Source organism: Dunckerocampus dactyliophorus, chromosome 7, assembly GCF_027744805.1.
Source record: "Dunckerocampus dactyliophorus isolate RoL2022-P2 chromosome 7, RoL_Ddac_1.1, whole genome shotgun sequence".
In the NCBI taxonomy this organism is placed as follows: Eukaryota; Metazoa; Chordata; class Actinopteri; order Syngnathiformes; family Syngnathidae; genus Dunckerocampus; species Dunckerocampus dactyliophorus.
The window spans coordinates 10,235,078-10,263,027 of record NC_072825.1 but is presented as its reverse complement, the minus strand read 5'-3'; the positions used below and the strand labels follow the sequence as shown (position 1 = coordinate 10,263,027).

At 38.6% G+C, this 27,950-nt stretch overlaps 1 protein-coding gene across 4 annotated transcripts; it reads left to right on the top strand.

The window, feature by feature from the left end:
* Positions 1-198: 198 nt before the first annotated feature.
* hace1 (HECT domain and ankyrin repeat containing E3 ubiquitin protein ligase 1) lies at positions 199-27,950 on the top strand. Of its 4 annotated transcripts, XM_054782686.1 has the most exons (25): positions 199-492; positions 898-952; positions 1,698-1,787; positions 3,040-3,144; positions 3,303-3,378; positions 3,508-3,639; positions 4,091-4,173; positions 4,252-4,348; positions 4,447-4,548; positions 4,632-4,738; positions 5,123-5,273; positions 6,089-6,157; positions 9,299-9,603; positions 12,144-12,212; positions 12,388-12,475; positions 14,689-14,800; positions 15,167-15,264; positions 15,407-15,494; positions 15,594-15,743; positions 16,830-17,026; positions 17,653-17,784; positions 21,202-21,300; positions 23,008-23,078; positions 23,163-23,276; positions 24,036-27,950. In XM_054782686.1, the coding sequence occupies exons 1-25, from the start codon at positions 402-404 to the stop codon at positions 24,136-24,138; spliced, it is 2,784 nt and encodes a 927-aa protein (XP_054638661.1). In that variant the 5' UTR covers positions 199-401; the 3' UTR covers positions 24,139-27,950. The 4 variants fall into 4 exon arrangements, with proteins under 4 accessions (XP_054638661.1, XP_054638659.1, XP_054638663.1 ...); XM_054782684.1 differs by lacking the exon at positions 23,008-23,078; XM_054782688.1 differs by lacking the exon at positions 6,089-6,157 and having other exon boundaries at positions 24,036-27,949.

The window sequence follows — 27,950 nt, the reverse complement described above, 5'->3', positions numbered from 1 at the left end:
TAGACTAGGATATAGGCTAATTACACTTGTGTAAGTGCATTAATTACATTTTAAAATGAAATGATGCAAATAAACAAATTAGCTTCCATAAAATCGCAGCCTTTGGAAACATTTTTTTAAGGAACGGGAAGGTGTTAAATCGTCACTAAAGACTACATTACCCAGCAACCACAGCAAACGGTGAACGTCATCACAACAGGAAGTATGAAACATTTTCAGTAACGTTGTGGTTCAGGAGGGCAGCAGGGGAGGGAAATAATGAGTTAGCAGTAAAGCAGTGTACCAGAAAAACGCCTACCCCTGTAGCGTCCATGGGCAACGCCCAGGGACAACACATTCGAATGTGGATCACATAAACCTATTGGGCGACACGTCAATTTCTACCGGTTGGCTGCTCCCCTATGATGGAACGGGCGATGGAGCAGCTTAACGTACAGCTCAACCGGCTGACCCGCTCCCTCCGCCGGGCCAGGACTGTGGAACTTCCCGAAGGTAATACCGACGCGGAGGTGTCAATGCCCGGAACCAAACGTAGCTGGAGTCCCGTTTGTGATACAGTATAAAGCTGTACTGTACCTAATGTTGTAGACTGTATTACACGTTTCACAAATAATAAACAACAGCCACACGAATAACAGTATTGTTATATTACATTATAATTTTCTATTGAGAGCATGTGAGTGTTGTGAATGTTGTCTGTAAAATTAAGACGTAACAATGAACTCAGAACTCCCGTTTTCCTTCTCTATTAAAATACTGTATATCACACTTTGATATTGTTCTGGACAATTTCCTTTGGATAAAACCTACTTATTTGTCAGTGTAAAGTCAGCTCAGTTCAGTTGATTGACTGTGTATTGAACTTGACAGTTGATCTAAAGTCTTTCTTTTTCACAGACAATGAAACTGCAGTGTACACACTTATGCCAATGGTGATGGCTGACCAGCACAGGTAGGCATTCAACCAACCTTGACAACAGGAGGTGCTTGGTTTACAAAAAAGTTGTTGTTATGGCGTGCTGTAAGTCGATTTTTAGTGCAGGTCATAAATTATACCTAAACTAACACCGAAATTACACTGTACACATAATACAGGAATGACATAAAATACAGTAATAAAAAGATAAAATGCAAAGTTAAATAAAACAGATTTCAAAAGTTATTTAATTGGAGCAGGTCCTTTAACATGTTCAAGGATACAATTTTATTGTCTTGATTAGGGTCGCAGCGTTGGATCAGCTTGGACCAGGCACCGTTTGTCTCCCCTTTCTGAGCATTTTTGTGATGCCTGGTTTAAATTCCATGGTGGTGGCTTTCTCTTTCTTCTGTGTACTGCCCTGACAGCCGTACACAGAAGGTTTGCGAGGGAGAGCGGGGGTGCACATGTAACTAATTCTTGAGCGAGTCTCATATTTACGAACCAAACCACTATGTTTTTAATGAATGTACTGTATGTATGGAAGTTCATCATAACCGCAAAATGTCGTAATGCAAAACATTGTAACATAAAACGTAAACCGAGGACAGCATAAATTTGGTTGAGTTGATGCATTTGTCTTATATATTATAAACATTAAGTCATAAATCTTTTAATTTTTAGTCTCTTTATCTTGTACGTGCTGAAGTTGAGTGTTTGTGTCACCTCTTAAAAAAAAAAAAAAAAAAGCAAATCATTTTTCTCATTCTGTTTCCAAAAGGTCAGTATCAGAGTTGCTGCTCAACTCCAAGTTTGACGTCAACTATGCATTTGGACGTGTGAAGAGAAGCCTGCTTCATATTGCTGCAAAGTAAGAACTTTATTCTTTTATTACAGACACACAAAATACAAGTACAGTATGTTCAACATCAAAATGTGACAGTTTATTCAACACTTTCGAATCAATATCATCCTCAGCCATATACAGTACTGTAGGATAGTGGTTCCCACACTTCTTCAGACATTTGACCTGAAGCCAATCAGCTTATCTGTAATGCAATGTCTAAGAATAATTCACCAGCGTCTTGTTTGCATAATTGGTCATGACACAAAACTCAATGAGTGTAGAACTCTGAGCAGGTGAAACAGAGTTCTTTTGATTTGTGTCAGAAGAAATATGTCATGACATTATTGACTTGCGGGGGTTTGTTTAATTTTGTGCAGCGGTAGATGTGCCTGTGCGCCTTATAAAACACATGGACGATTAAAATAAACATTGACAATGTGTCCTGGGCTCCATGTAAGTGTGCACTGATTTTAAAGATAATGAACACGTCATTGTAAATATAATATCTCACTATATTGTTGCATTGAGGCGAGGAATACCCAGCATACGTTGCGGGCACTTTATAAATTAAAACAATATATTATGTATTATATAATAATAATAATAATAATAATAATAAGCATAGCATTCATATCAACTTCATTTTTTACAATGGATCACTTTATGACCATCCTTAAAGGCCACTGTACTTCCTGGTACATAATGCTGCTGAAGTATTTTATGAGCTGTTTTGTTTATAGACATAATTTATGGTAATGTGTGTTTCAAATTTGGTTAATGAATAACACTCCAAATATGCGATTGTAGTGCATTCCGGGACCAGGTCAGCTGTGCACACATTTTGTTTTAAATGGCTACTTCAGATGAATATAGAGAAATATTTTGCATCACATGGATTTGATTCCCCCAACACTCAGCTATTAAAGATGTCCAGGACTGGTCTAAATGGAAGGGTGGTGTCATGAAGGACATCCGGTGCAAAAACTAAGCCAAACAAATCATGCAACTGACTAGCTTGGCAGCCCCTGATGGGGAAAGCCAGAAGACAACCACCGCCAGTGGTAGAATAAGGAATTAAAGTGTCTGAATATGCATAGAGCATAACGTTCCCTGCCTAAAAGAGTTGTGTAATGGGGATCAAGTGTGATGTCACGAGGAATTTTGAGGGTGATAACGACAAGAAAGCAAAGGAGAGAAAAAATAAAATATATATATACAGTATATATGTGTATATACATTTTGCATTTGCATGTAAAATTTGTCTAATTTTGCATAGCTGTGGGTCAGTGGAGTGTCTTGTTCTGCTGCTGAAGAGGGGTGCCAACCCAAACTACCAGGACATCTCAGGCTGCACCCCACTGCACCTTGCAGCGAGGAATGGGTAAGGACCTATCCTCTGTCTTCATGAGGCAGAGATTGTAGTCACCTGTGCTCAGATTCAAATTCAGAGCCATAGTGGAGGCAATAGGGGCAAGTGCCTAAATTGTTCAAAACAAAGTGATTAGTGTGGATATCTGAACTGCGGCCTGTTCCCTTCAGACAGAAGAAATGTATGGGCAAACTACTGGAATATAATGCTGATGTCAACATTTGCAACAATGAGGGACTGACTGCTGTGAGTGGAATATAATCTTCTGTTTGGTTTTGATACAAATCATAGCAATCAACACTACTCCTTAAATAACTCAGAGGGTGTTTTATTTCGAGTCATGACCAATAGTGTGACTCCACCCCTCTGCTTTAGATTCATTGGTTGGCGGTGAATGGGAGGACTGAGCTCCTCCACGATCTGGTCCAGCATGTGTCCAACGTTGATGTCGAGGATGCCATGGGACAGACAGCATTGCATGTAGCCTGTCAGAATGGACACAAAACTGTAAGCCACTTTCATGATTTGAATGTTTATATAATAGAAGAGAATGCCTTCATTATCATTGTACATTGTACATCAAAATTGGACAATAACTTTGTAAACGTTGTTTTAAATGCCTTGGTGAAACTGCGGGTGAAATTTGTAAATGGACAAAAAGACAAGTAGATAAGTTAAAAGCAGCGTGCTGCTCATTGGTCATGAGAGATCGGGAATGGGGCTACAAGCTGGAACTATGGAACTATGCTACACTTTAGGCAATAAGAAACATTATTTTTCTAAAATAAAAAATACTGCACGTTGCTTGTAAGCCATTATATTGCTTGTAAACCATTATACTGTATGTCATTTCATTAAAAAAGAGAGAGAATTTTATTTATTGGGGGATTACCTGCTATCACAGATCATGCCCTCCAAAATTCCCAATGTGTGACTGATGTGTGTTGTGTCCATTCAGACGGTGTTGTGTCTGCTGGACAGCGGCGCTGACATCAACCGACCAAACGTCTCCGGGGCCACACCCCTTTACTTTGCTTGCAGGTGATGCCGACAGTAAATTCATTTTAATGTTGTAAAAAAAGGATTTCAATTTTGTTCATAAAATGATAACTTGTGCAGTCATGGCCAAAGAGACACAGCACAGATCCTGCTTTCTCGAGGAGCCAAATACCTTGCTGACAAGAATGGGATTACTCCTCTTGATCTCTGTGTCCAGGTAAGCACTACAGAAGGCGTCATACCTTGTTTCCATAGTTAAAAAGGCATTTACCTGATTCTGAACTACTCTGCTTTGTGTCTGTCCTTTGTGTATAGGGAGGATACGGGGAGACCTGCGAGATTCTCATTCAGCACCATAGCAGACTGTTTCAGATCCTCATTCAGATGACACAGAATGATGACATAAAAGAGAATATGGTTTGGGCAGATTCAACAAAATGTCCATATACCTCTCTATACATGTTATACATGTTTGTTAAAACGCGTGTGCTTGTATTTAGCTCCGGCAGGTTCTGGAGCATGTTTCTCAGCAGAGTGACAATAATTATCAGAGGATCTTGACAAGTCTGGCAGAAGTTGCCACCACTAATGGACACAAGCTGCTCAGGTATTATTTTCAATATGTGATCCCTTTCATGCCATTAAATCAAATTCTGGTCAAAGGGTTATTGCATGCGCTGTACCTACACTGTGTCAGTAAAGGTACAAAAGAAGGAAAAGGATGCATTGCAAGATTATTGTACTGTAGAAACATATTCTCTGATCAACCACCGAATTGGCTTTTGTTATTATTATAATAATAATAATAATAACAACAATAATAATAATAGTAGTAATAATAATAATAATATTATTATTATAACGCTTCCAGATCTTGGTGACGCAAAAAATATTCAGCCATCTTTTTTTTAATTGTGTGTTAAGAAGTGGATAGAAGAACCATGAGAAATCAAATTACCACCATTCCAATTTTCTTTCCTTTTCTCCCCAGCCTGTCCAGCAGCTATGATGCTCAGATGAAGAGTCTCCTGAGGATTGTTCGCATTTTCTGCCATGTATTCCGCTTGGGACCTTCATCACCCAATAATGGCAATGATATGGGCTACAACGGCAACAAGACCCCCCGTAGTCAGGTCTTTAAGGTCGGTACCTCATATTTACTGGAACAGTGTACTGGAAGTTTACTACAAGTCTTGCATGCGCTTTATGCCAACTGTCATTGACATGCTGATTGTTGACATACTGTTATCTTATCAAGAGCCTTTAGCTCTTTCACAGTCCATTGCTTCCATCCAGTAACATTAGGCAGACGGTATGGAAAGATCATGCTAAATGACATTACATATCCCAGATGTTATTTAGCATGAGTCCTATAATAGCGTAATGACAAAGTGTGACCTCTCGATGGCAGTAAAGCGCTTCAATTTGCCAACAGTATACTGTGCCAAGTTGTATAGCAGTTTCATAAAATGCCGGACAGATGACTAAAATTACATACCTTCAAAGAACACATTTAAAAATTCAGTAACTGTGTGTAAAATATTTGACCTAAGTAGCAGTGCTTCAAGTAAAAAAGACAAAACACCCTGCTTAAGCCGTTTTTATATAGACTACTTGTAATTAGAATAGTATAGTAACTGCACTGGAGCTTTTAAAAATAGACACTAATATCCACACTCCATACATTCCTGGGTTAATTAATTAGGATGCTTTTGTAAAACCATTACAACACAAAACCGTCAATGTTTTGCTTCAGACTAGTGGTGAATGGAAACTGAACACTTGAACAGTCATTAGTGTATTATAGTAGTAATTGTAGTAATATTGTCACATTTTTATTAACCTGGCCTTGCGACTGACTGGTGACGGAATGAATGAACTGATTAATGATTGAAAAAAACAACAACATATCAATTTTGTGAAATAACTCATCTGGTTACATTAACCCTGGTTGTAGATGCGCATGAGACAAGTGGAGGCTATACCAAAAGACAAGTGCTCTTGGACAGCTTCTGCTGTATTATATGTAAGCCACTGACTTATTTCAGTTTTATTTCACGAGTTCGAGCATGTTAGTATATTGACACTTATTTAATATATGATCCGAAGAGCTGGGAATATTATTTTTGTTTCCTATCGCCAATCAACTGGTTTTGGTTTACATGCAACCTCTTTTTAGTTTGATAGTTTATTTTCAAATACAACCCTTTGAAAATAGCATTTTATATCTGTGTTGAATTTGGATTAGGCAATTAATGGGCAATATGGACAACCTCTGTTTGCGAGTTGAAGTCAAATATAATCAGCATCGCCAACAGAAGTGTCAGAAGTGGTAGAATCAGAATCAGTAGAACAAAATTTTAACTGACAGATCTCTACTCTCTCAAATTTCTGTAAATGTCCAATTGCCTAAGCCAAAGCTTTCATCTTCCTTGGACTTCTGTGATTGCTTGTTTCTGATGACCACTAATCAAGCTGATTTAAGTATTGAAAAAGTACATCTGTGGGCTTTCTTTGCCAAGTCAGAACATGGGGGGGGCAAGGCCGATGCTTCTACAAACTTAATTAACACCTTGCAGCATCTCTGGAGTGCACTAAACGTCATGTATTTGTTCAATCTGTGTACACAGAAATCCTGGGAATTGTGTGCATTAGACTGAATACTTGATACAGATGTGATCAGAGTTTTATATTTGCCCATAATAAACATGACGGCATCGCAATAGTGAGTATGCAGTAATGTAATTAAGTTCTCTTTGTAGGACGGATGATTGTACATGATACACTGTAACCAGTACAAATAATTTGGAATTCATTTACAGTTATGGTCACGTTTACATACTCATTATGGACACGGATATCATATTAACTGTGGATTTTTTGTGATTTATTTTGAATTGCTGTGTTTCCAGGGTGGAATGATTATACAATGTATATCTTCAGTACATTTTAAAAGCAAGAATTTATGTCTATAGATTTTATATACAGTGGAACCTTGGTTTTGGTCTGACTCTAGCCAAAACATACATATAATTATGCAAGAAATAACTTATGACAAAAAACAAAGGTGGTGTCCGTATTGATCTTGTTCCCACATTGTGTCTCATTCAACAATCACGTCTTCAATGAAGGTAAAAGTAACCTTAAATGCTCGTTTATGCCTTTCATTCGTCATTTTGCATGTAAAACTATTAGATTATATAACTATTATATAACTATTCTAAATTCTAAAACCGTGTTTTGTGTTAACATTTTTGAGACTTCAGAGTCAAATGCTGATGACATCATAGACGGGCGACGGAGCTGACTCCCGGTTCTTGTTTGCATCTATTAGCAATCTGTCAACAAGGACATTTTGTGATTAAAAATACATTAATAACACAGTTGCACTCACGCAGTGTACTGCATTAATAACACGACAAGACACGTGCCATGTTGTGCACTAACCAGAAAATGTAAGCAAACGGAGACAAAATTTTCAACATTCACCTGCGTTTGAACAACTGAATTTAAGGAAAAGTTATTTGTATATGTTACTATACTTTGCCAAGATCTGTAAGAATACCCAAACTCTCCATCATCCCTAAAAAGAAATAGGTTAGGATGCTAGTGAACAACCAAGGAACCATCAAGGCTCAAGCCTGAACTGGAAACTGCTGGAACACCAAGTTATTGTCCACAGGGTGGCATATTTTACATCGCCATGGACTGAGTGCCAACCAAGAAATTATTCCCTGCTCCGAAATGTACACCTTCAAGCTGGACTGAAATCTTCCACTTACAAAATCAGCAGGGGATCAAATATCTATTTTCTCCACTGAATATATGTAATTTAGCCCATGTAAATAATTTTAGCCCAGTGTGGATTTGATTTCACCTTGGAAAGAGAGAGTAGTTGAGCTAGGCCTGTCGTGATAACAGATTTTGCTGGACGATAATTGTCCTACAAATTAATGCCGATAAGCGATATTATCGTCAATATTATTTTTGTTGCAATTTTTTCATTAATATAATGATAATATATGGCATAATAATTCGAGTACACCATATCAAAAGCAATAAACTTACATTTCTCAAGAGTACTTAACCTTGTCATTGGAATAAAATAAAATAAATGAAACAATTAAACAACTAAAAAAGACCAAAAAAATCTTTTAGCAAAAATTGCATTTAAATAAAAAATATAACCAAAAGCAAGAAAAAATAGACCTTTGTGAAGAAAAAAAACAGTCCATTAAAATCCACACACAACAATAAATAAAATGGAGTATCAAGTCTCTGTAAACAAAATTGCACTTCAATAAATAATGAACATAAGGTATTATTCCTCAAAAAAAGGAACTCAAATGTAACTCAAATTACCGGTAATGAAAAAGTACGTCAGATTAAATGTAAACATACAAGTACTGGACTGTATACTGTATCTGTTTTAGAAATAAACAAACTCAGTTACAAACTTTGTTGCTGGGGCTGAATAAAACTTCCCAATGAGGCTAATGGGGAGACAAGAAAGCAAAATTTAACTGACATTATGACAGCACATACTTAAAAATATGGTTGTGTGTCCATTGTGTAGATGTTTGTTGCGCCATCATTTTAGTTTAACATTAAAAGGAGCTATCCATAAATTTCCACAATAGCATTGCAAACATTACTATTTGCTGTTGCTATCCGAATAAAAACAATACATTTTAACTCATATTTTTTTTTTTGTCTTTAGGTCATATTTACATAATAATTTTATAAATCAAACATATTTCTCAAAAAACAAGTGAGGTTTCCTTTTTGTTTGTTGTGTTTGTAAACATCTGATCACAGCTGTGCAGTTGGTGGAAGTGGAATTTTTATTTTCTTATCTGCATAAATCCTGCTTTAAAACTGTATTACGTGGAGTTGCATGACAGGGCATCTTCAGGTTTGTTTGGAAATAAAAATATTGCATAGAATGGCCTTTCACAGAGCAAGATCCTCCTTTGGGTCCTTTGTGACAAATGTATGAAACGGTTAGTGCTGAAGCTGTGTGTAACCTGAAGATACCCTCAAAGCAAACAAAAATCGATTTGACTTTTACAATATCTTCATGATTAATCCTCTCTGCTTCTTTTTTTTTTTCTTTTAAATCTTATTCACTTCTCACATCTTATTTATGTTTTTTTTTTTTTTACAGCCGTTAGAGCTGCTTTGGCACTCGCTGGACGAGTGGCTTGTGCTGATCTCCACTGAGTTGGACAGAAACAGGAAGAACCCGTCTTCCACATCTTCCAGCAGTGAGATAGCCTCTCTGATTCTCAAACAGCGGGAGGTCGATCACTCTGGCACCACACCAAAGCTCCCCACCTCACTGGACCCTCAGATTGTCATGGAAACGGAGGTGTATGCTGACGGAGAGGATGTTATCTCCATGACAGCCAATCGTCTCAGCGCCGTGATCCAGGCCTTCTACATGTGCTGTTCCTGCCAGATGCCACAGGGGTTTGTTTACTGTAATGACTATCAATCAATAGAGGAAGCAAGAAGAATGTTTTTTATGATGGTACAGAACATTTAATGGTACTGTACATCTTAAAAAGACAAGACCCAATCCATAGCCATTATTAATGCTAAGTAGCATAACTAGCGTGACCACTGCTATTACTTAATTTACTACATTTTGCAGACAGATTAGCTATTGTAGATGTCATTGTTAGAAAATCAGGTAGTTGAGACAAGAGCTGAACGCTACAGGCACTGCACTGGCCCACTTGAATGTTAGGTTAGTAGGTGTGCAGAATTGTTGAGGAGGGCCTGCGCCTTATTCTCTCCCACACTCCCCCACCCAATCTTTGTAAATAGTTGTATTTTTTGCACCACTTCTTGCTCTCTCCTTAAGTGTTAACAGGCTTAAGAGGCAGCCTGGACCTGACAATATATGTTTTCAAACTGACTTAGTTTTACGCTGCTCTGTTCGCGCAAGGCACTGAGGCTCATTCCTCAAATATACCACAATCATCGGGGTGATTTTTTTAATTTAGTGTGCCAAACTTCTTTGTGATTGAATTCATGTTTTGTGGTAGATCGTACTGTCAGTTATATTGAAATTTCTTGTCCTGATTGATGTTATAGCCATAGTAAAAGCATGGGTGGTTAATACTACCATTTTCATTATTTGAGAATCTGCACAAGAGAGGGGGACCATTTTACTCACATTTTTAAAGCAAAATAATGTGGAAAAGTCCTAAAGAAACAACTAACTAGGGCTGGCCGATATGGACCAAAACGCATATCGATATACGATATATATCCCAATAATTTTTAGACAAAATCAAAGCCAAATTATGCGTGTCACATTGTTTTATTAAAATAAATACTTAACATGAGGATGTTTTTTTGAAATTTTAAAGCTTCATACAAGATGCACATAAAAATAGCCTCTACAATAAAGTAGGCCATTCTCTTTTTGAAATAAATATAGAAAAAGTCAACTATAATCTTTTTTAATAACAAACCTTTAGCTATGCTCAAATCCTCAGCTAATAACAAAAGAACAAAATGTGAAGGAGTTAAGAAGAAATTTTAAAATGTCAGCAACTCAAAAATACTTTTAATTGAACAGTAGTATTTTTTAGGTAAGCAATTTTAGAAGACACATGCATGTCCTTATTTTGTGTCAGGAACACCAACCTGTCAACTGCATCAGGCTTAGCAACTGTCTGACTAACTTCCTTGTACATTTGTGGTAGAGCTTGTCTTGATAAATAATTGCGACTGCAAAGCTCGCTGGACATCTCGAGTCCATCGTTTTCAGCAGGTTTTTAAAGCCGTTTTTTCCACTGTAGCAACGGGGACCATGTCGCCCCTCCTCTCTCTTCCTGCATGCAGGGATGAGTCTATATCGATATCCAATCTATATCAATATCAACAATATGGTTGGTTTTGATATTGTCCGTAAATATCAATATTTTAAAAATATCACTATATCGCCCAGCCCTACCTACAACTCAAAGTTTTTCACGGCTGGAAGCTGAACTGTGAATGATGTAGAAAAGACCACTACAGTATCTTTTAAATTGACTTGAAAAGTGTTAGCTTTTGTATTAACAAAAATTGATCCAAAATAATACTGCATGAAGCTTAGCTTTCAAAAAGATGTACTACGGTATTCACTGATACAGGGGCACCGTTAACTCTTCTCTCTTTTGCCACAAAAGAGTGAAACCGTTGTTTGTTGTTTGGGTGTACCTGTACCTTAGTGGATAAATACTTTGTATCCTGCACCATCCACTCAGTCTACAACAATCATGTCTAGTCTTTGAGCATGAACTGATGAAACCTGCTGAGATGAGAGGAGAAACGTCTTAGACAGTTAGTCCAGTTGCAATCAATTCAATACCCTGAGAATCTTCTCTCGCTAACATCTGGAAGTGAAACTGCAGGCCTGTTATAGCTTTCTGATGTTGTGAAATGACACGATGTACATACACACAGTTTGAATTTGCATTGACATATAAAGTTATTACACTTCCCTTATAAGATTCCTTTACAACTACAGCTTGTACTCCTATCCTGTATTACCTCGCATACATGACAGATGTGGTGCAAATATATTAGATTACTTCCAGTACTTCGTTTTCTAGAACTAAAAAAAAAGTTTTCTACCTCCTTTTCTGTCTTGGAGGTACAGAGCTGCCTGTTTATCTCTCTTTGTTTAAACTCTGACCAAGTCTGTAATTATGCTCAATTAGATCATGAAGCATGCTTAATAAGCAGCCAAGAGAAGCCTGGTATTGACATGCCTGCTGAAATGAGATGCCTGTCTTTGTTTTTGTTGATCTTGTGTCTTTCACCCTGCTGTTGATTAAGATTCTGGTCTAGTTTTGTCTCCGATGGCAATTCATCATTTTCAGTGTAGACATTTGGCTGTTTCAGATGAGTAATCTGTGTCTAATTGGAAAGCAGACGCTGCCACAGCATTGTTGCTGCTGTCTATTTCACTGTCCTTTCTCACTCATCACTTCCTCTCTTTCTTCATCCAGAATGACATCCCCTCACTTCATTGAGTTTGTCTGCAAGCATGACGAGGTGCTGAAGTGTTTTGTAAACAGGTGAGTCAGTCTGGCACTCGGCTTAGGCTATGCATCAACCTCCTCACGGTGCCCAGAGACCGGCTATTGATTGGGGAAAATCAATTTACTTTGACTTTTGTCTTTTTTCCCCCCTCTTCACATCATAATATCTAGTTTCTTTGCATCTGTCTCATTTCTGTCTCCCCTTTAATAGAAATCCAAAGATCATCTTTAACCACTTCCACTTCCTGCTGGAGTGTCCAGAGCTGATGTCACGTTTCATGCATATCATCAAGGGCCAGGTATGAAGACACAGAGCAAGTACAAGTCTTATGTGGAGGAACAGATTTATAAAAAGCAGTTATGACCACAAACATCCATCCATCCATTTTCTATGTGAACATGCAAACTCCACACAGAGATGCCCAAGCGGAGAATCGAACCCAGGTCTTCCCGATCTCCTGACTGTGTGGCCAACATGCTAACCACTTGACCAGAAATATCGTTGTCTCAATTTCAATGGAAAACTTTCTTATGCAAAATGTGTACAGCGTGTGGTTAGCACTAGGTGATTGTGGTTTCAAATCTCAGCCTGGACCTCTCCGTGTGGAGTTTGCATGTGCTTGTGTGAGTTTTCTCCCGTTATTCCGGTTTCCTCTAACAGTCCAAAAACATGCATAGATTTCCCTTCACTATAGACTCATTATAGACTGTCTAGTCTATATTTCTATATTATAGTGTCTATATTATAGTCTATAATACAAAATTATATAATCTATAATTTCACTATAGACTGGCGACCAGTGTTCCCCACCTCTGAGATAGGCTCCAGCTCATCCATGACCCTGAACAGGATAATCTGTAGAAAATGAATGAATGAAACACAATACAATATACAGTCGTCCCTCGCCAGTCAATTTTCACGGCTTCTCTCGATCACGGTTTTTCAAAATATAATTTAAAAAAATCATCTCTGTTTTGTGGTTGACTACGGCAGTGGTTCCCAAACATTTCACAGTTGCGTACCCCTTCAGACATCTGACTGGAAGTCATATACCCCCTGCACCTGCACACTTAAAAAACATAAAGCAAACCACACAATAAGACAAATTTGATATATTATTAAATATATATTATGACGCGAGGCCGCACGGTGGCCTAGTGGTTGGCTAACAGGAGATCGGGAAGCTCTACGACAGAATCTCCATTGGGCATCTCTGTGTGGAGTTTGCATGTTCTCCCAGTGCGCACGTGGGTTTTTCTGGGTACTCTGGTTTCCTCCCACATTCCAAAGACATGCATGTTAGGTAAATTGGTAACTCGAAATTGTCCAATTGAATGTGAGTGTAAATGGTTGTTAGTCTATATGCGCCCTGCGATTGGCTGGCGACCAGTCCAGGGTGTACCCCGCCTCTCACCTGAAATCAGCTGGGATAAGCTCCAGCATACCTGTGACCCTAGTGAGGAGAAGTGGCATAGAAGATGGATGGATGGATATTATGACATTGTCTTATTTTCAACTGCACACATAGGCTACTAATTTAAAACGGAGATAATGTTAAACATATTTGGAAGATCACAAACAGGTTTTTATGCTCTAACTACAAAAAATTCAACGTATAAATAAGGAATTCTCTTTTGTGGAAATTCACTTATCACGGCCAGGTCTGGAACCAACTAACTGCAATAAACAAGGGATGACTGTAGATGGAAACTCACTGTCACATGTTATTGGTTGTTTTCAACTAATGTAGATCCAGCACCGATGTGCACAAATGTCCATGTTTGTTTCTTGCTGCTGTCCCAAAGACTAACAAAAACACTTCAGACAATTTGGAGGACACATTATTATTTGCCAGTAGATTTATTGTCGTTAGCTGTGGCCTTTGCCTGTTGCACACAATGGAGTGCACAATAAGGCACATATTTGAAAGATAAAAAAAAAAAAGAGTTAATTTGATGCATTTATTTTTTAGTGCTGTGTTATCCAATACTGTATTTTACCCCAAAAACTAGATTATAGTTTAATTATAGATTAAACTAAGACATATAGCTATGGCTATAGCACTCTCCTTAAGTTCTATTTGTGTGGCTTCGTAAATTAACAATTCAAGTGTTTGTGCTACTCAGTCGCTTGTCAGTATTCATATTGGAGCTGCAGAATGCCAAGCTTCGTTACGTATGGATTATGGCCCGCCTGGGAGCAGGCCCTTGTTTTAATTACAGACTTTAACCTGGTGAATTTGATTTCATCTGATTTCTCTCTCAGTACGCCTCACAGCCCCAGGAGGAAAAGCCTCTCTCTCCTCCATGCTCATCCTTCACTCTACCTCTACCGCTTAGAGAACAAAGGCATACATTATGCAAATAGAGCTGAGCTCCATCTCTGTATTACAGAAGAGTATTTCAACAAAGACTGAAAATCCAGTCTGAGATTTGAAAGCAAGGCAAAGTGGTAATTAGTTTCAGGGGGGTAGTGCTGTGTGACGTTTGTTAAAGTTGCGCTTTTCCGCAGCCCTTCAAGGATCGGTGTGAGTGGTTCTACGAGCATCTTCTTGCTGGTCAGCCAGACTCAGACATGGTTCACCGTCCGGTCAATGAGAGTGACATCCTACTCATCCACAGAGGTACACACTATAAATATACTTCCATGTCTATGTGAGAAGAACATTCAAGTGCAAATTGTTGTTTTTGAGCAAACAAAACCAGTAGGTACACCTGCACAATCTAATGAGATCTGAGAGTTCTTGTTTCTGCCATGTTCTGTTTTTGATGATTGACTATATTTTGAGTACTTTTCTGCATCATACTGAGGTGTTTCTAGTTTCATGTTATCTAGTTATTATGATATTAGGGGGGAAAAATGTTACACTTATCAGTTTTTGGTACAGTTAATATTATTATAGTATCTTAAAAGACTGTACAAGTAACCTGTTGTGTGTAGTTCCTTTATTTATCAATAATCACAAATATTTTGGTATCCCTGTCAATAGACTCAATATTTCGAAGCAGCTGTGAAATGGTTTCCAAGTCTACCAATGAGAAACTGAAGCAAGGGATTGCGGTCCGCTTCCATGGCGAGGAGGGGATGGTGCGTTTTTGGATGGTGCCACACAATGGTTCTCAGCAAGACAACTTTTTATTTACCTTTCCTCAGTTGTCAGATGATCAAACAGCATCAATGGCATACTGAGAGAACTATGTTGTCATTTGATCTTCGCTGCCATTTACAGGGTCAGGGTGTTGTTCGGGAGTGGTTTGACATCCTGTCTAATGAGATAATCAATCCAGACTATGCCCTCTTCACTCAGTCAGCTGATGGTACACTGCATTTGCTTTTGTATTACAGCATTCAGTATGACAAGTACGTCTTTATTTTGGAGAATTGATGTGTGTCATAGTGTGCTTGCGATTTTACAGGTACAACTTTCCAGCCCAACAGTAACTCCTCAGTGAACCCAGACCACCTGAACTACTTCCGGTTTGCAGGCCAAATCTTGGGTCTGGCTCTGTATCACAGGCAGCTGGTCAATATCTATTTCACCCGCTCCTTCTACAAGCACATCCTGGGTAAAAGGAATTAAGAATGTCATGCTTTAATAATGACTGTCTGAACCTGACTGACGGCATTAAAGAAAAAAAAATATCAAAATTCTCTAGTGGATATCCATAAAACCTAGGATTCTCTATTAGCCTGTGGATTTCAATCAACCAATGCCAAATCTCTTTGCAGGACCAGTATTAATCTCAGTGGTCATAATAAGTGAATATAGACCAAAGGAATTTCCTGTAAATATGTACTGTATATGTACATGTATAAGCATTCCACCCTGGAAAAATAATGCTTGAAATCATTAAGATTCCCAAATGAATACTGTAATCCCTAGTTTATTGCGGTTAATTTCATCCTGACCCGAGCGTGACAAGTACATTTTTGTGAAGTAGTGTTCCTTATTTAGAAATAGAATATTTCCTTAGTTACAGCATGGGAAACCTGTTCACGACCTTCTAAATACGTTTTTTAACATTATTAGAGCCCTCAAAGACATGAACTAAAACGCCTATAGTCACATTTACGTTCATGTTACCCAATATAGTAGATGCAGTAACCTAAAGTAAGCCATTTAAGACATAAATAAGACTCATGGTCGTGTGTGTTGCTGTAAATGTGTTCCAGTGCTAGTGGAGCTGAGTGGGGAGCAGACAGGAAGTGACGTCGGGAGTTCAGAGTTGAGTTTTAGCTTGGTGCGGGTTACGACCGCAACAGTAGCTCATGTTAAGGATTATTGTATTGTGCCTGTTGTGAGATAATTCAAACCTGCAATAAAAGTCTGTTGATCTGGCAATCAAATCTGGTGCTTGTGTATCTCACCAAACTTTACAGTAACATTACTGACAAGTGTAGAATACTACATATCATCATAACGTCTTTGAATGCGTCTTCGGAATGCCTTATATTTGTATTTTAGTTCATTTAGCTATTTTTATGCTTGAAAGTGCGTAATTTAAGCAACAAATACGTATACTTTGCTTAAATATGCATATTTTTTACTCGTAATAGGCCGTATTCAACCATGAAACACAAAAGTGTCTCGATACAATTACCCAGGCTACAATGACTTGATTTTCCTGCTTGTATGTATTTGGTTGTTCCAGGTATCCCAGTGAACTACCAGGATGTGTCATCCATTGATCCCGAGTATGCCAAAAACTTGCAGTGGATCCTGGACAATGACATCAGTGATTTGGGTCTGGAGCTCACTTTTTCTGTGGAGACTGACGTGTTTGGTGCCATGGAGGAAGTGCCTCTCAAACCAGGAGGCACGGGCATTGTTGTGACTCAGGACAATAAGGTACTTTGTGTGTGTGTGTGTTTTATTATATATACCCGTCCTCTTTGGCAACTTATCTATGCAATATGAGTAATTTGTATGCCTATTGTACCAGAGCAAGTTTACTGCGCACAGGTGAGGCTTGAATACTCCTGTTGTGTTGTAATTTATTTGGAATGCCACAGGACAGTGTATTGTTTGAGAGAGGACAAAGAGAGGGAACACAGAAGAGGAAAGGGACAAAGAAAAGGAAAAACAAATGACAGGAAGAGACAACTGCTCCATGAAACCTGGTTGGAGAGCCAGGGAATTGAATACGGGGTGAAAAGAGGACAAATCAATAACATTTGCTGTTGTTTGTGTTCTTATGCTTCAAGGTAGATCAGAGTGAAATTTGGTGGTGTTGATCAAAGACTCAATGACGTGTGAAAATGTGTATGTGAGTTTGTAGTTCCTTAATATTATAGTAATACGGAGTCATATCACAGATCATTTGTTAGTGTGAGGAGCTTGTCACTGATGTTGTGCCACATTATTTCTGTAGTTCGCACTGTGCTTAGTTAGCAGATAGGGTAACATTGATCCAGCTGTCTTTTTGCTGTACATTTTCTGAAGACTTTCTTTTTGCGTGTGTGTGTGTACAATAGGATGAGTATGTCCAGCTGGTGACAGAGCTGAGAATGACAAGGGCCATCCAGCCACAGATAAACGCCTTCTTGCAAGGATTCCACACGTTCATCCCGCCGTCACTCATCCAGCTTTTTGATGAATATGAATTGGTAAGTGGCTGTCTCTCCCTTTTGTCGCTCTTGTTCTCCTCTCCTCATTGCCTTTCGCAGTTGTTATTCACCTTGTTCTCCACTGCCAGCTTGTCCTGCTTGCTTCTAATGTAGGGATTGATTAGCCATGCCTGGCTTGGGGGTTGGAATCAAAAGGATAGGGTCACCTTGAAGCCCGGCCTCCTGATTTAGCTCTATCAGATGTTTTTTTTCCCCCTGTGTGTGGGCAGATTTAATGTTGTCACTTGAACATGGATCAATTGTGTTATTCCACTCTGTGTTTGCTAGACACACCTCGGTGACACTGTCATTTCTCATCTTGAAAATATTGACAATGGAAGGCCTGTTTTATGTTTTCATACCTTAAAACATTTCATTCATGGCTTCTTTCAAAATGAAAAAGAGCAAGGTCACTTTCTGCTTTTTTGCTTAATTCCAATTGCAAACCACAGCTACAAAACAGATGATCTAATATGATCCATGTCATTGTGACCAGTGTCACTGGGGCACAGGTTTCTGCACTACACAAACACTGCAGTTTATTTTGTTGCAGCCTCCAAGATTTGATGCAGCTGCCAGTAATACTCACGAAAACGGCAAATGACCCCCAACAACAAACAATTTTGAAATAATTTACTCTTTAATAAACCACTTATCCATCCATCCATTACACAGTAAATTCAGTACCTCTAATTGTAGGGTTGTGGGGGCTACAGCCAAGCACGCATAGAACATGTAAACTCCACATGGCTGACTCACATGTAGCCCAGAAGCTTCTTCCACTGTGTTCCATGCAAACACACTCACATATGAGGTTTTGCATACCATACTGATAAAATAGTTCAAAGCTGTTGGGACTAATTGTAGCCGGTTTTCCTATTTCATTGCTTTTGATTCACATTGTGGTCCACACAGATTACAAGTATATTGAGGTTGCCAAACCCAGGTCCACCCACGTAATTATGTTTTCTTTGTCAGTTTCATGTATAGTCACATCTTTTACAGGACTGAAATAGAAAAAAAAAAAGTTTCAAAAGGAATTATACTTTAAATTATGCTTTTTTTTCTTAGCTGTGTAGTGGAATCCGAGGTTGATCACACTCATGCGGGTCAACCGTAAATGTTTTTTTCAAATTGAGAATACAATTTCCTCAGAAAGAAAGAAATTAAGGGTGAATCCGCATCCATCACAAAATCTTTATTAAAGGTCCAATTTTTTGCGTAGAATACAAGTGTAAAACGTAGAAACGTTTCAGATATTTCAGTTCAGCTTTTGAAAGATAGAGGCAAAAACCAAATGTTGCGTGTACATTTTTTGTTGAGTCTTGTGTTTGGAAATCAGTGTTCATAACCCCCCACGTAAATAAACCTTTTGGTTTATTTCTGTGAAGATAACCTTAATTCAGTCCTCAAACATTTCAATATTTGTTTTGGGTGCGAGCTGTATTTTCAACTCACTAATGCATTTTTTTTTTAATTTACATATAATCAGTCATTAGGCATTTCATGGTATTGTTTATCAATTGCAACTGACATTTTGTGCCATCTTGTAGTTCAGATTTTTCTTCACGTACGCCATCACTCCTCCTACACTCTTGTTTCTGTTCAGCTCATACCCTTCCAGCTCAAAAACCATTACTTTCTCAGCATCAATCCAGATTGCAGTTACTTTAAAATGGTTCATTAAATTGGCGCAAATCATTTTTAATGTTGAAATTGGTATACATGCTGCTGTTGAAATTTTATTGTTAGATGTAATGATCAGTGCGGTTAGTTAGTTTCCAATTTGAGATCTTTTTCAGCAATCCTTAATATTGTTCAATGGAAAATGACGGCATTCTAGCAAACTTTCAATTTCCTTGAAGTATATATCCAGTTCCTTGATATCTTTGACTCTTTGGCTTCTTCTGGTCTTCCGTTTAAGTCGGTAGCTTTTACAATTGGTGCTCCAAGTGCCCTGAATTTTCCCCTGCTTCTTTAAGTTGCATGTTTTCTTGGCTGTGTCGGTGTTATGCGTTGTCAGATGCCCATTGATGAAGATGTTCCTTTCATCTTGCTTCCTTGCTTTAGCACGGCCGTTTTGGCTGGTATTTATAAGATGAGATGTGGTTACTTTTGCCATACAGTGGAATGCATGTATTGATCATACATCCACTTCCACTTTCTTTGATTGCAAGATTTTGGCCACCTGTTGTTCTGTTGAGGCTACCACCATTTCATCTGGTTCTTCCCTGCCTCTCTTAACAGTCCTGACATAAGACCTGGGTATATTGTAGAGCCCTGTCATAATCCCATCATTCATGTGTGTGTTTTGCTATTTTTTATTCTAGCCTGGCAATTTATTTACATAACACAGCATTCTCTTCCTTCAGATCCATGACATCACCATAGATAGAGTTTGATGACTTAATAAAGTCAACAATTGCTCAACCATTTTTATCACAAAAGTCATGAAGTTTGGCTGTCACTTATGGTTGGCTTGCCTTGCTCGCCGTTATTCGCAATACTAACTCATTTTCTCCTGCGAGTTAGTTTTTTCATGGCATACAGTATTCAAGCCAAGGCTATCAGCAAACCGTTCTGGAATTATTGTCAAAGATCTGTGGTCAGGTAAAGTGCCAAAGTAGTCCAAAAGTCTGATAGCAATGCAGAGCTCAGGCAAAAGACGTCAGTTCCCTTCACAGGAAGTGATGAGAATGACGGCGAATAATTACTTAACTCATGAAATCTGAAAGCTGTTTACACAAATGCTAACAAGTTATGTGTTAAATGAACCGAAACCCGAGATACAGCCCACTACACCCCAAGCAATTTCATGTATTTGCTACAGTACCATTTTTACAAAGATTTGTAAGTGTATAGTACTTGCATTATAGCATACTCAATTACAAAGTGTACTGTATATTTGTTTACATTGTTATGTGTGATGTTGCAGAACATGTAATTGGACATATTTGAAAAATTCCATTGTACAATTGTTTAATTGTACAATGATGACAGTCCTCCAAAATGACAGCCCTTCGAGAATAGGGCATCCTTAAGGAGCAGTACAGGCAGTACTCAGTTATTTATACAATGGGTTTACAATGAAACTGCATTGTGTATACACAGTACATTGAACATGATTTTTGTCTCTTTTGAGCCTCCTGTTGTACACTGGTTGTTGGTTGTGCATCACCACTGTTAGCAGCATAACAACAGAAAGGCATAGCTGCAATGTATTGATATCTGTGTGAATGCCACAGCCGGAAGACAGGCGCAGCTTATTCACAATGCTGCATACACCTCTGATGCTACATAAATGTACCCGCTGGGGCGACATTTTACCAGCATCAATACATTCTGTGTAAACAAGCCAATCTGTGTAGAAAAGGGTTTTCCTTCACCCCATGTATGCATGTTTGTGCTTGTGTGCAGGAGCTCCTACTGTCAGGGATGCCAGAGATCGATGTGCAGGATTGGTGCAGGAACACCGAGTACACCAGTGGCTACGAACCTCAGGAGCCAGTCATTCAGGTGGGCTCTTTATCTACTACTCTGACATGGACGGATGTTTATAATATTTGGAAGGACAATTCAGTTTACTTTTTAAATGACACGTTTGAATATTTCACTATAAGGAGTAGACACATGATTTAGTAAATACATTGGAACCTTCAAAATCGAACACAATCATTTCTTCACCGACAGCAGTTGACCTCTGATATGTCCGATATGTTTCAAAACTTCTTTTTCCCATCGAAAATTTAGTCAATGAAGAAAATGAGGTAATGACTGTCCATCCTAAAACAGCACTGGCAATATTTTATGTAACAATTTAACATTCATAACTGACAGACAAGTATAGAAATGAGTTCATCGCTATTAAATAATACTAAAACAAAGTAAAAGTACTCAGCATTCGGTGGCGCGACCAAGGAAGTTACAATAAAACATAATTAACTATATGCACCCAGCCTAAACATTGATGATGCATGGTGCACTTTTTGACAAATATGCGAAGGGAGGATTATTTTTACTGTCAGTTGATCCATACAGTACTGTAAGCAAGCAGCCAAATAGGAACACAGTACCTTCCTGCGACACAATACGTTAAGAGTTCCATTTCTACGGTGATCATAATATTTATCCTCTTTGCATCACCTCTGTTATTTCATTACTATACATTTTAAGGTATTTCTTAGTTTACCGTTTATCGATAGGTAAGTCAACTGCTCAGTTTGTACTTCATCAATAAAGATTTATCCCAATTGTTCTATACTTGCTATTTCTGGGAGCAGCTACAGAAGGAGGTGCTTCTGTTATATATATATTTTGTTTTAATGCATCTGACTATGATGTGCCCACACATGGAGTCTTTTACAACCGTGTGTGACATCGGCAGTAGTAAACAGTTGGTTCCTTTCGTACACATGTTGTTTCTCTTTTCTGATTCACCTAGAATGAAGTTTTTTTTTTTTTTAATTTTAGTTCAGCACTTTGAACATTGTTTTACATTTTAACTAGTCAAAGTATGAGGACATCTATTGAAATTCCCTATTAAATGTTCTTTGAAATTTGTTTTATTTTAAATCAGGGGTCTCAAACACAATTTACCTGGGGGCTGCCGGAGGTAGAGTCTGAGTGAGGCTGGGCTGCATCAAGTATTGGGAGTAGGGCTGGGAATCTCGGGGTACCTCACGGTACGACACGCGATACATGGCTCACAATAACAATAATATCTTGATACAGTAATAGGGTGAATCAAATAAATAAATAATTTCACAGTTTATATTTTGCTGCATTCAGCTGGGATAGGCTCCAGCTTACCCGTGACCCTAATGGAGACAAGCGGTATAGAAAATGGGTGGAATTTTTTTACCATATTTTTTAAGTGACTCACTTACTCTTAGCTCAGTGTAGGCTTATGTGTGCATCCTACGAGTAACATTGGCTTGTCGCAGGCCGTATTACAGTAATCTTTGAAGACAAGTCTCGGGCCGCAAAATGTGACTAAGCGGGCCGCAAATGGCCCACGGGCCACGACTTTGAGACCCCTGACTTAGAGCTTGCGGGTCGCATTTACAGTAGTCTTTCCCGTCAAGTCGCGGGCCGCAAAATGTGACTTGGCAGGCTACAAATGGCCCACGAGCCGCGAGTTTGAGACCCCTGTTTTAATATTGTGGAAAAGCATGAACACATTTTTCTTTAGTTTACCACTGCGTAATTTGACTGGTGTTACAGTGGTTTTGGGAAGTTGTGCGAAGCCTAACCCAGGAGGAGCGAGTTCTGATGCTTCAGTTTGTCACTGGAAGGTTTGTCTGTGCCATTTAACCTTCTCTGTGACTAAATATTGATTTTTTTGTAATTTTATCTTAATTTTCCCTCATTACCATCAGCTCCAGAGTTCCTCATGGTGGCTTTGCCTATCTGATGGGGGGCAGCGGCTTACAGAAGTTCACCATTGCTGCAGTGCCATACACCTCCAACCTTCTTCCTACCTCCAGTACTTGGTAAACAGCTCGACGTGCTTGTCTTTGTTTCAGCCAATTTAGGTTATCTGCCGTGTGCGAATGCTTCTGATGCAGTCATCAGTGTGTGTGTGTGTGTGTGTGTGTGTGAATGGGAAGGTTGGCTACATTCCATGGCAGCATGGAGTGCAGCCTATTTACCATTTGCTCAAATTTCCCGTTCCCTGTGAGGCATAAGTAGCTTCTAAATTAATCCCATCATTACAAGCAAAACACCCACATTTTCTTCAGGTCGTGTCTATGTTTGTAGGGTTTATAGGGTTATAGTATGCTTTAATTACATTTAAATATGTTTAGTGCTTTATCAAATTCGATGTTAAGTAAATAATGTAAATGATCAAAATAAAAATTTTTGAAATTGTCTTCAGGAAAGCAGCTAAACAACTTAACATATCGAGCTTTACACTGAACAAAAGGTGAAGACAGAATATCTACATCCAAAGGCACAGTCACACTAAGTATTCTTCTTTGCACTAGTTTGTCTAAGCACTAGGGGGCAATATGTTTCTTCAGTGATTCACGCTCGAGCAGGTTGCATTATAGCACACAGAAATCTAATAGTTGGAATCAGCGAGAGGCCTCTGTGTGATGGAATGTGCCAAAGGTACCTCATTTTGCAGGTGAAGGTCTTTCTTCTGGACAAGTATGAGACACCAGGAGTGCTCCAACCATATAAACCTTTGTGACCTTAGAGCTTTACTATTTCGTACACGTTTCCTTTATTTTTCTTCCCCTTTGCAGTATCAACATGCTGAAACTCCCGGAATATCCCAGCCAGGAGATTCTGAGAGATCGCCTCCTGGTCGCGCTGCATTGTGGGAGCTACGGGTATACCATGGCATAACCATCCTATCCTGTTATGCAGCTGGAAAGGTGTGCAGACAACTCTCTCCGCTGTGTGCATGTGTGTGTGTGTGTGTGTATGTGTGTGTGTGTGTGTGAGAGAGAGACACTGGGGAAAATGATTAATTGATCAGTTGTCGATTTTTATTTTTTTTTACCCCTTTAGAAAGTCAGGAACAGTTCTGTTTTTTATAGTAGGTTAATTTTAACAGCGATACGGCATATCAACAAAAGAACCCCTCTAAAAACCCAATTAAATAAAAGGTTACACAATTTGTATTTCACTGATTGAATAAGTATTTAATCTCCTACGAACCAGCAAGAATTCTGACCCCCACAGATCGCTTCTGTGCCCATGAAACGCACAAATTAGTCCTGTGGCTCAGTGACAAAAGGGACTACTGTTGGTGCAATAATTTAAAAATGGAAAATATGTAGTCAGCGCTGGAGCGCCTTGCAAGATCTCACCTCGTGGTGTAATTTTAATTCTGAGAAAATTGAAGGATCAGTTCAGAATTCCACAGGAGGAGCTTGTGCCAATGAACACCTGAATGACTCAGAGAAGGCATGGGAGAATGTGATGTGGTCAGATGAGACTACAATTGAACTCTTAGGCTCATCTCGACTGTTTGTGTTTGGAGGCAGGAAAATGTTGACGAAATCACCAAGAACACCATCCTCCTTTTCAAAGATGAAGGTGAAAACATTATAGTTTTGGGCTATTTTCGTGCTAAGAGTCAAAAATCTGTGGAGGGAGATGAAACTTTGAGTTGCCGAGCAACAGCCTCAAAACCTTTAGGCTTTGGAGATCATTTGTAAAGAGGAGTGGGCCAGAATCCCTCCTGAGCTGTGCACAAACCTGGTGACCAACTCACAAGACTTCTGTGCTCGCCAACATGGCTTTATCCATGGACAAGGTACAAAGCCACCCTTACTGTGAGCAGCTCTGTGCCATAAATGCACACTCCCTCCATATATACTTTCATTTATTAATAGCTGTCACACAGCAGCATAAGCAAAATATGCTTTGGAATATGGAACAGAAAAAAGGTCTTTGTTTTCCTTCAAATTAGACTTGCTTTCACCGAAATCAATAGAAACTATTGCCTTGTACTTAAACTGTAATGGATAATTTACAGTACTGAATATACCTGTAGAAATGTTCACAGGTCTAATTAACTGGTAATATTTACCTTTAATCACACGTTCTAACTGAAATTTTACAGTTTGATACCAACGCCAACCTGAAAATCATTCATCCCTTTTAAATTCTGCTTAGGTGTATAAACGTGCAGTAGTTTGCAATAAAAATTATTTAAAAATTGCGATGTAAGGTGGTCGTTTTGGACCCACGGTGAAGCAAAAAGGTTCAGCACAGTTGGGTATAATGCAACAAAAGGGGAGCATGTACAGTGGAACAACCTAAGGCACAGTATAAAAAAAACAACAATAAAAAACCACTAAGGAACACAGTTCGAACAAAACAGGGCGAAACAACGAGGAAAGGCAAGGAAGATGGAGAAAAGAGTTCATCTTAACCATTTCATAGCAGAGTAGTTTGTAACATTTGTATCATGGAACGAAAAAGCGGCCATGCCTTGGTGACTGTATGAAGCGACATCACGCAGAGGAATACAAAATAAAAGAGCAGGAACGGAAACATGGAACGTAAATAGTTCAACACACCTAATATTCACTATTTTTTAAACTGGCTATTTAATGTTTGTACATTTTGCAAAGAAATGTAATTTATTTCAATGTTACTTTGAGTTAAAAATAATTTACTGAGATTACAGGGAGGCCCGATCAGATTTTTTTTTTTTTTTTTTTTTCATGGGGCCCAGAATTCTTGGCGGTGCCGCCGTCAACATGCAGTATGAGCACCTCACATGCGTGTTTAGGCTTCCAAACAAGCATCCATTCTAATTAGAAGTACCTTTGCAAAAACGGACGCATTCATGGCAAACATGAAGGAACAAATACTGATGTCTTTGTATGCTGGAACATTCTTTCCACTGACCAAATCTGGGTTTGTTTTATGTTTGTTCTTTTATGGCCATGCAGTCCAAATGTTTACATTGTATGCTGTATATATTTGATCGTCAATTGAGCATGGAAATTCTGCCATGTTGTGGACTTTCTTTATATGTGAGAACTGTAATTATTTTAGGCAAGCATAAGCAAGGCCATCCTTGGTCAAATTGGTGGCCAAAGCAGAATTTTATTTTGCCTGTCTTGAGCTGACTTGTCGTCCTGTGCCTCACGGCAGTCATTTGCCAAATGAGCGCCCCCTTGCGCAAAATGGGGCCCAGCATGGATCGTGGGGACTTATGCGCAGCGCATGTTCCGCGTGTAGGGAGGGACGGCTGTAAACAGAAGTCATAATGTACTTTTCAAGTATAGCTGTGCTTGTTTGTATGTTGGTTGTTAAGTGTACCAAAAAAAAAAAAAAAAAAAGCTGAAATACTTTTTTTGATTTCTCCAAAAGGGATGGGAATTTTTTCATACGTTTTCCTTGTTTTCATTTGAAATAAAGTGTAATTATTAATTGAATATATCATGTTGTCGATCAGTATTGTCAGGATCGTCTTGTCATCAGAGCCGGCCCAACCCAAAGTGGTGCCTTAGGCCAGATCTTATATGGCGCCCCCCCTCCATCAGCGGTTTACACAGCTTGCAAAATAAATTGTCTTTATTTTACAAGATGAACCAGTTTACATGATTATCAAATTACAAATACATAAATAAAAATCTGAAATATAATATGGAATACCCTTTCCACAGAATAAAAATACTGTAAATAAGAGAATAAATAATAGTATACAATTATAAATACAACAATCAGCAATTCAAATAACACACACACTTTGAGCACAATAACTCGAAATAAGATAGATACATTCACACTATTTCATAACTATATGCAAAAACAAAATGAAATGTGTACAAAAGCTATATAAAATACCTATATACAACTACAGTGTATGCAAAACTATGTACAAAAATAAGACGTATTTGTTATTTGGATTAATGTTAAATTTGGTGTTGCTTTTTGTTTGAATCAATCTGAGCTTTCCTTTTTAAGAATAAATAATAATTACTAGTGATATCATAATTATATTGAGTTTTTGTTCCCGATTTATTGGCGCCCCAAGGGACCATAGCGTCCTTAGCATCTGCCTATATTGCCTAATGGGCCAGTCGGCTCTGCTTGTCATTTTTTTTTTGTCAGTTTTTGGATAAATTGTACTTTGTATGCATTTCTGTAAAAGTTGTCAATATCATATCATGTATTTTTTAATAAAGTCTGTATGTTGTATTCTTTAACTTGTTCGTCAAAGAATACGATTCGATAATCAAGGGGTGCTAGGTTCTGTAAGCCTTTGACAAAAAACAAATTGGGGGTTTTTAAGCATCTGATGTGCAGCTATGTGGCGTTTCAGTGTGCGTGCGATGAGTTGTGATGTGTGCATGCGTATGCAAAGCTATGTGTTTGCTTGGAAAGACATATGTGGCCACAGCGGGAGTGCTTTGTCGGGTCACCCGTTTGGAACAGCAGGTCGACTGCTGTTAAATGGCCCCTAACAGGCATTCTCAGTAAAACAGCTGCTCCAGCTCTGTCGTAACGCTACATCACATAGGCGAAAACCTTTCACGCTCCTGCTAAATCTGCCCAGCGGTGTCCAGTTGTTTTAACACCGCAATCAATACAAAACCCTTAATAACCCCATTAACAAAAAGGAACAAAATGACGGGAATGCCCGCACGTAACGCAGCAGGGTCATAGAATGACTGCAATGCAGTCGCTTCTTG

Coding starts and splice junctions, on each gene's coding strand:
- hace1 (XM_054782684.1), top strand. CDS start 402: ATGATGGAACGGGCGATGGAGCAGCTTAACGTACAGCTCAACCGGCTG. Junction 493..897: donor GACTGTGGAACTTCCCGAAG/GTAATACCGACG, acceptor TCTTTTTCACAG/ACAATGAAACTGCAGTGTAC. Junction 17,785..21,201: donor TTTTTGATGAATATGAATTG/GTAAGTGGCTGT, acceptor GCTTGTGTGCAG/GAGCTCCTACTGTCAGGGAT.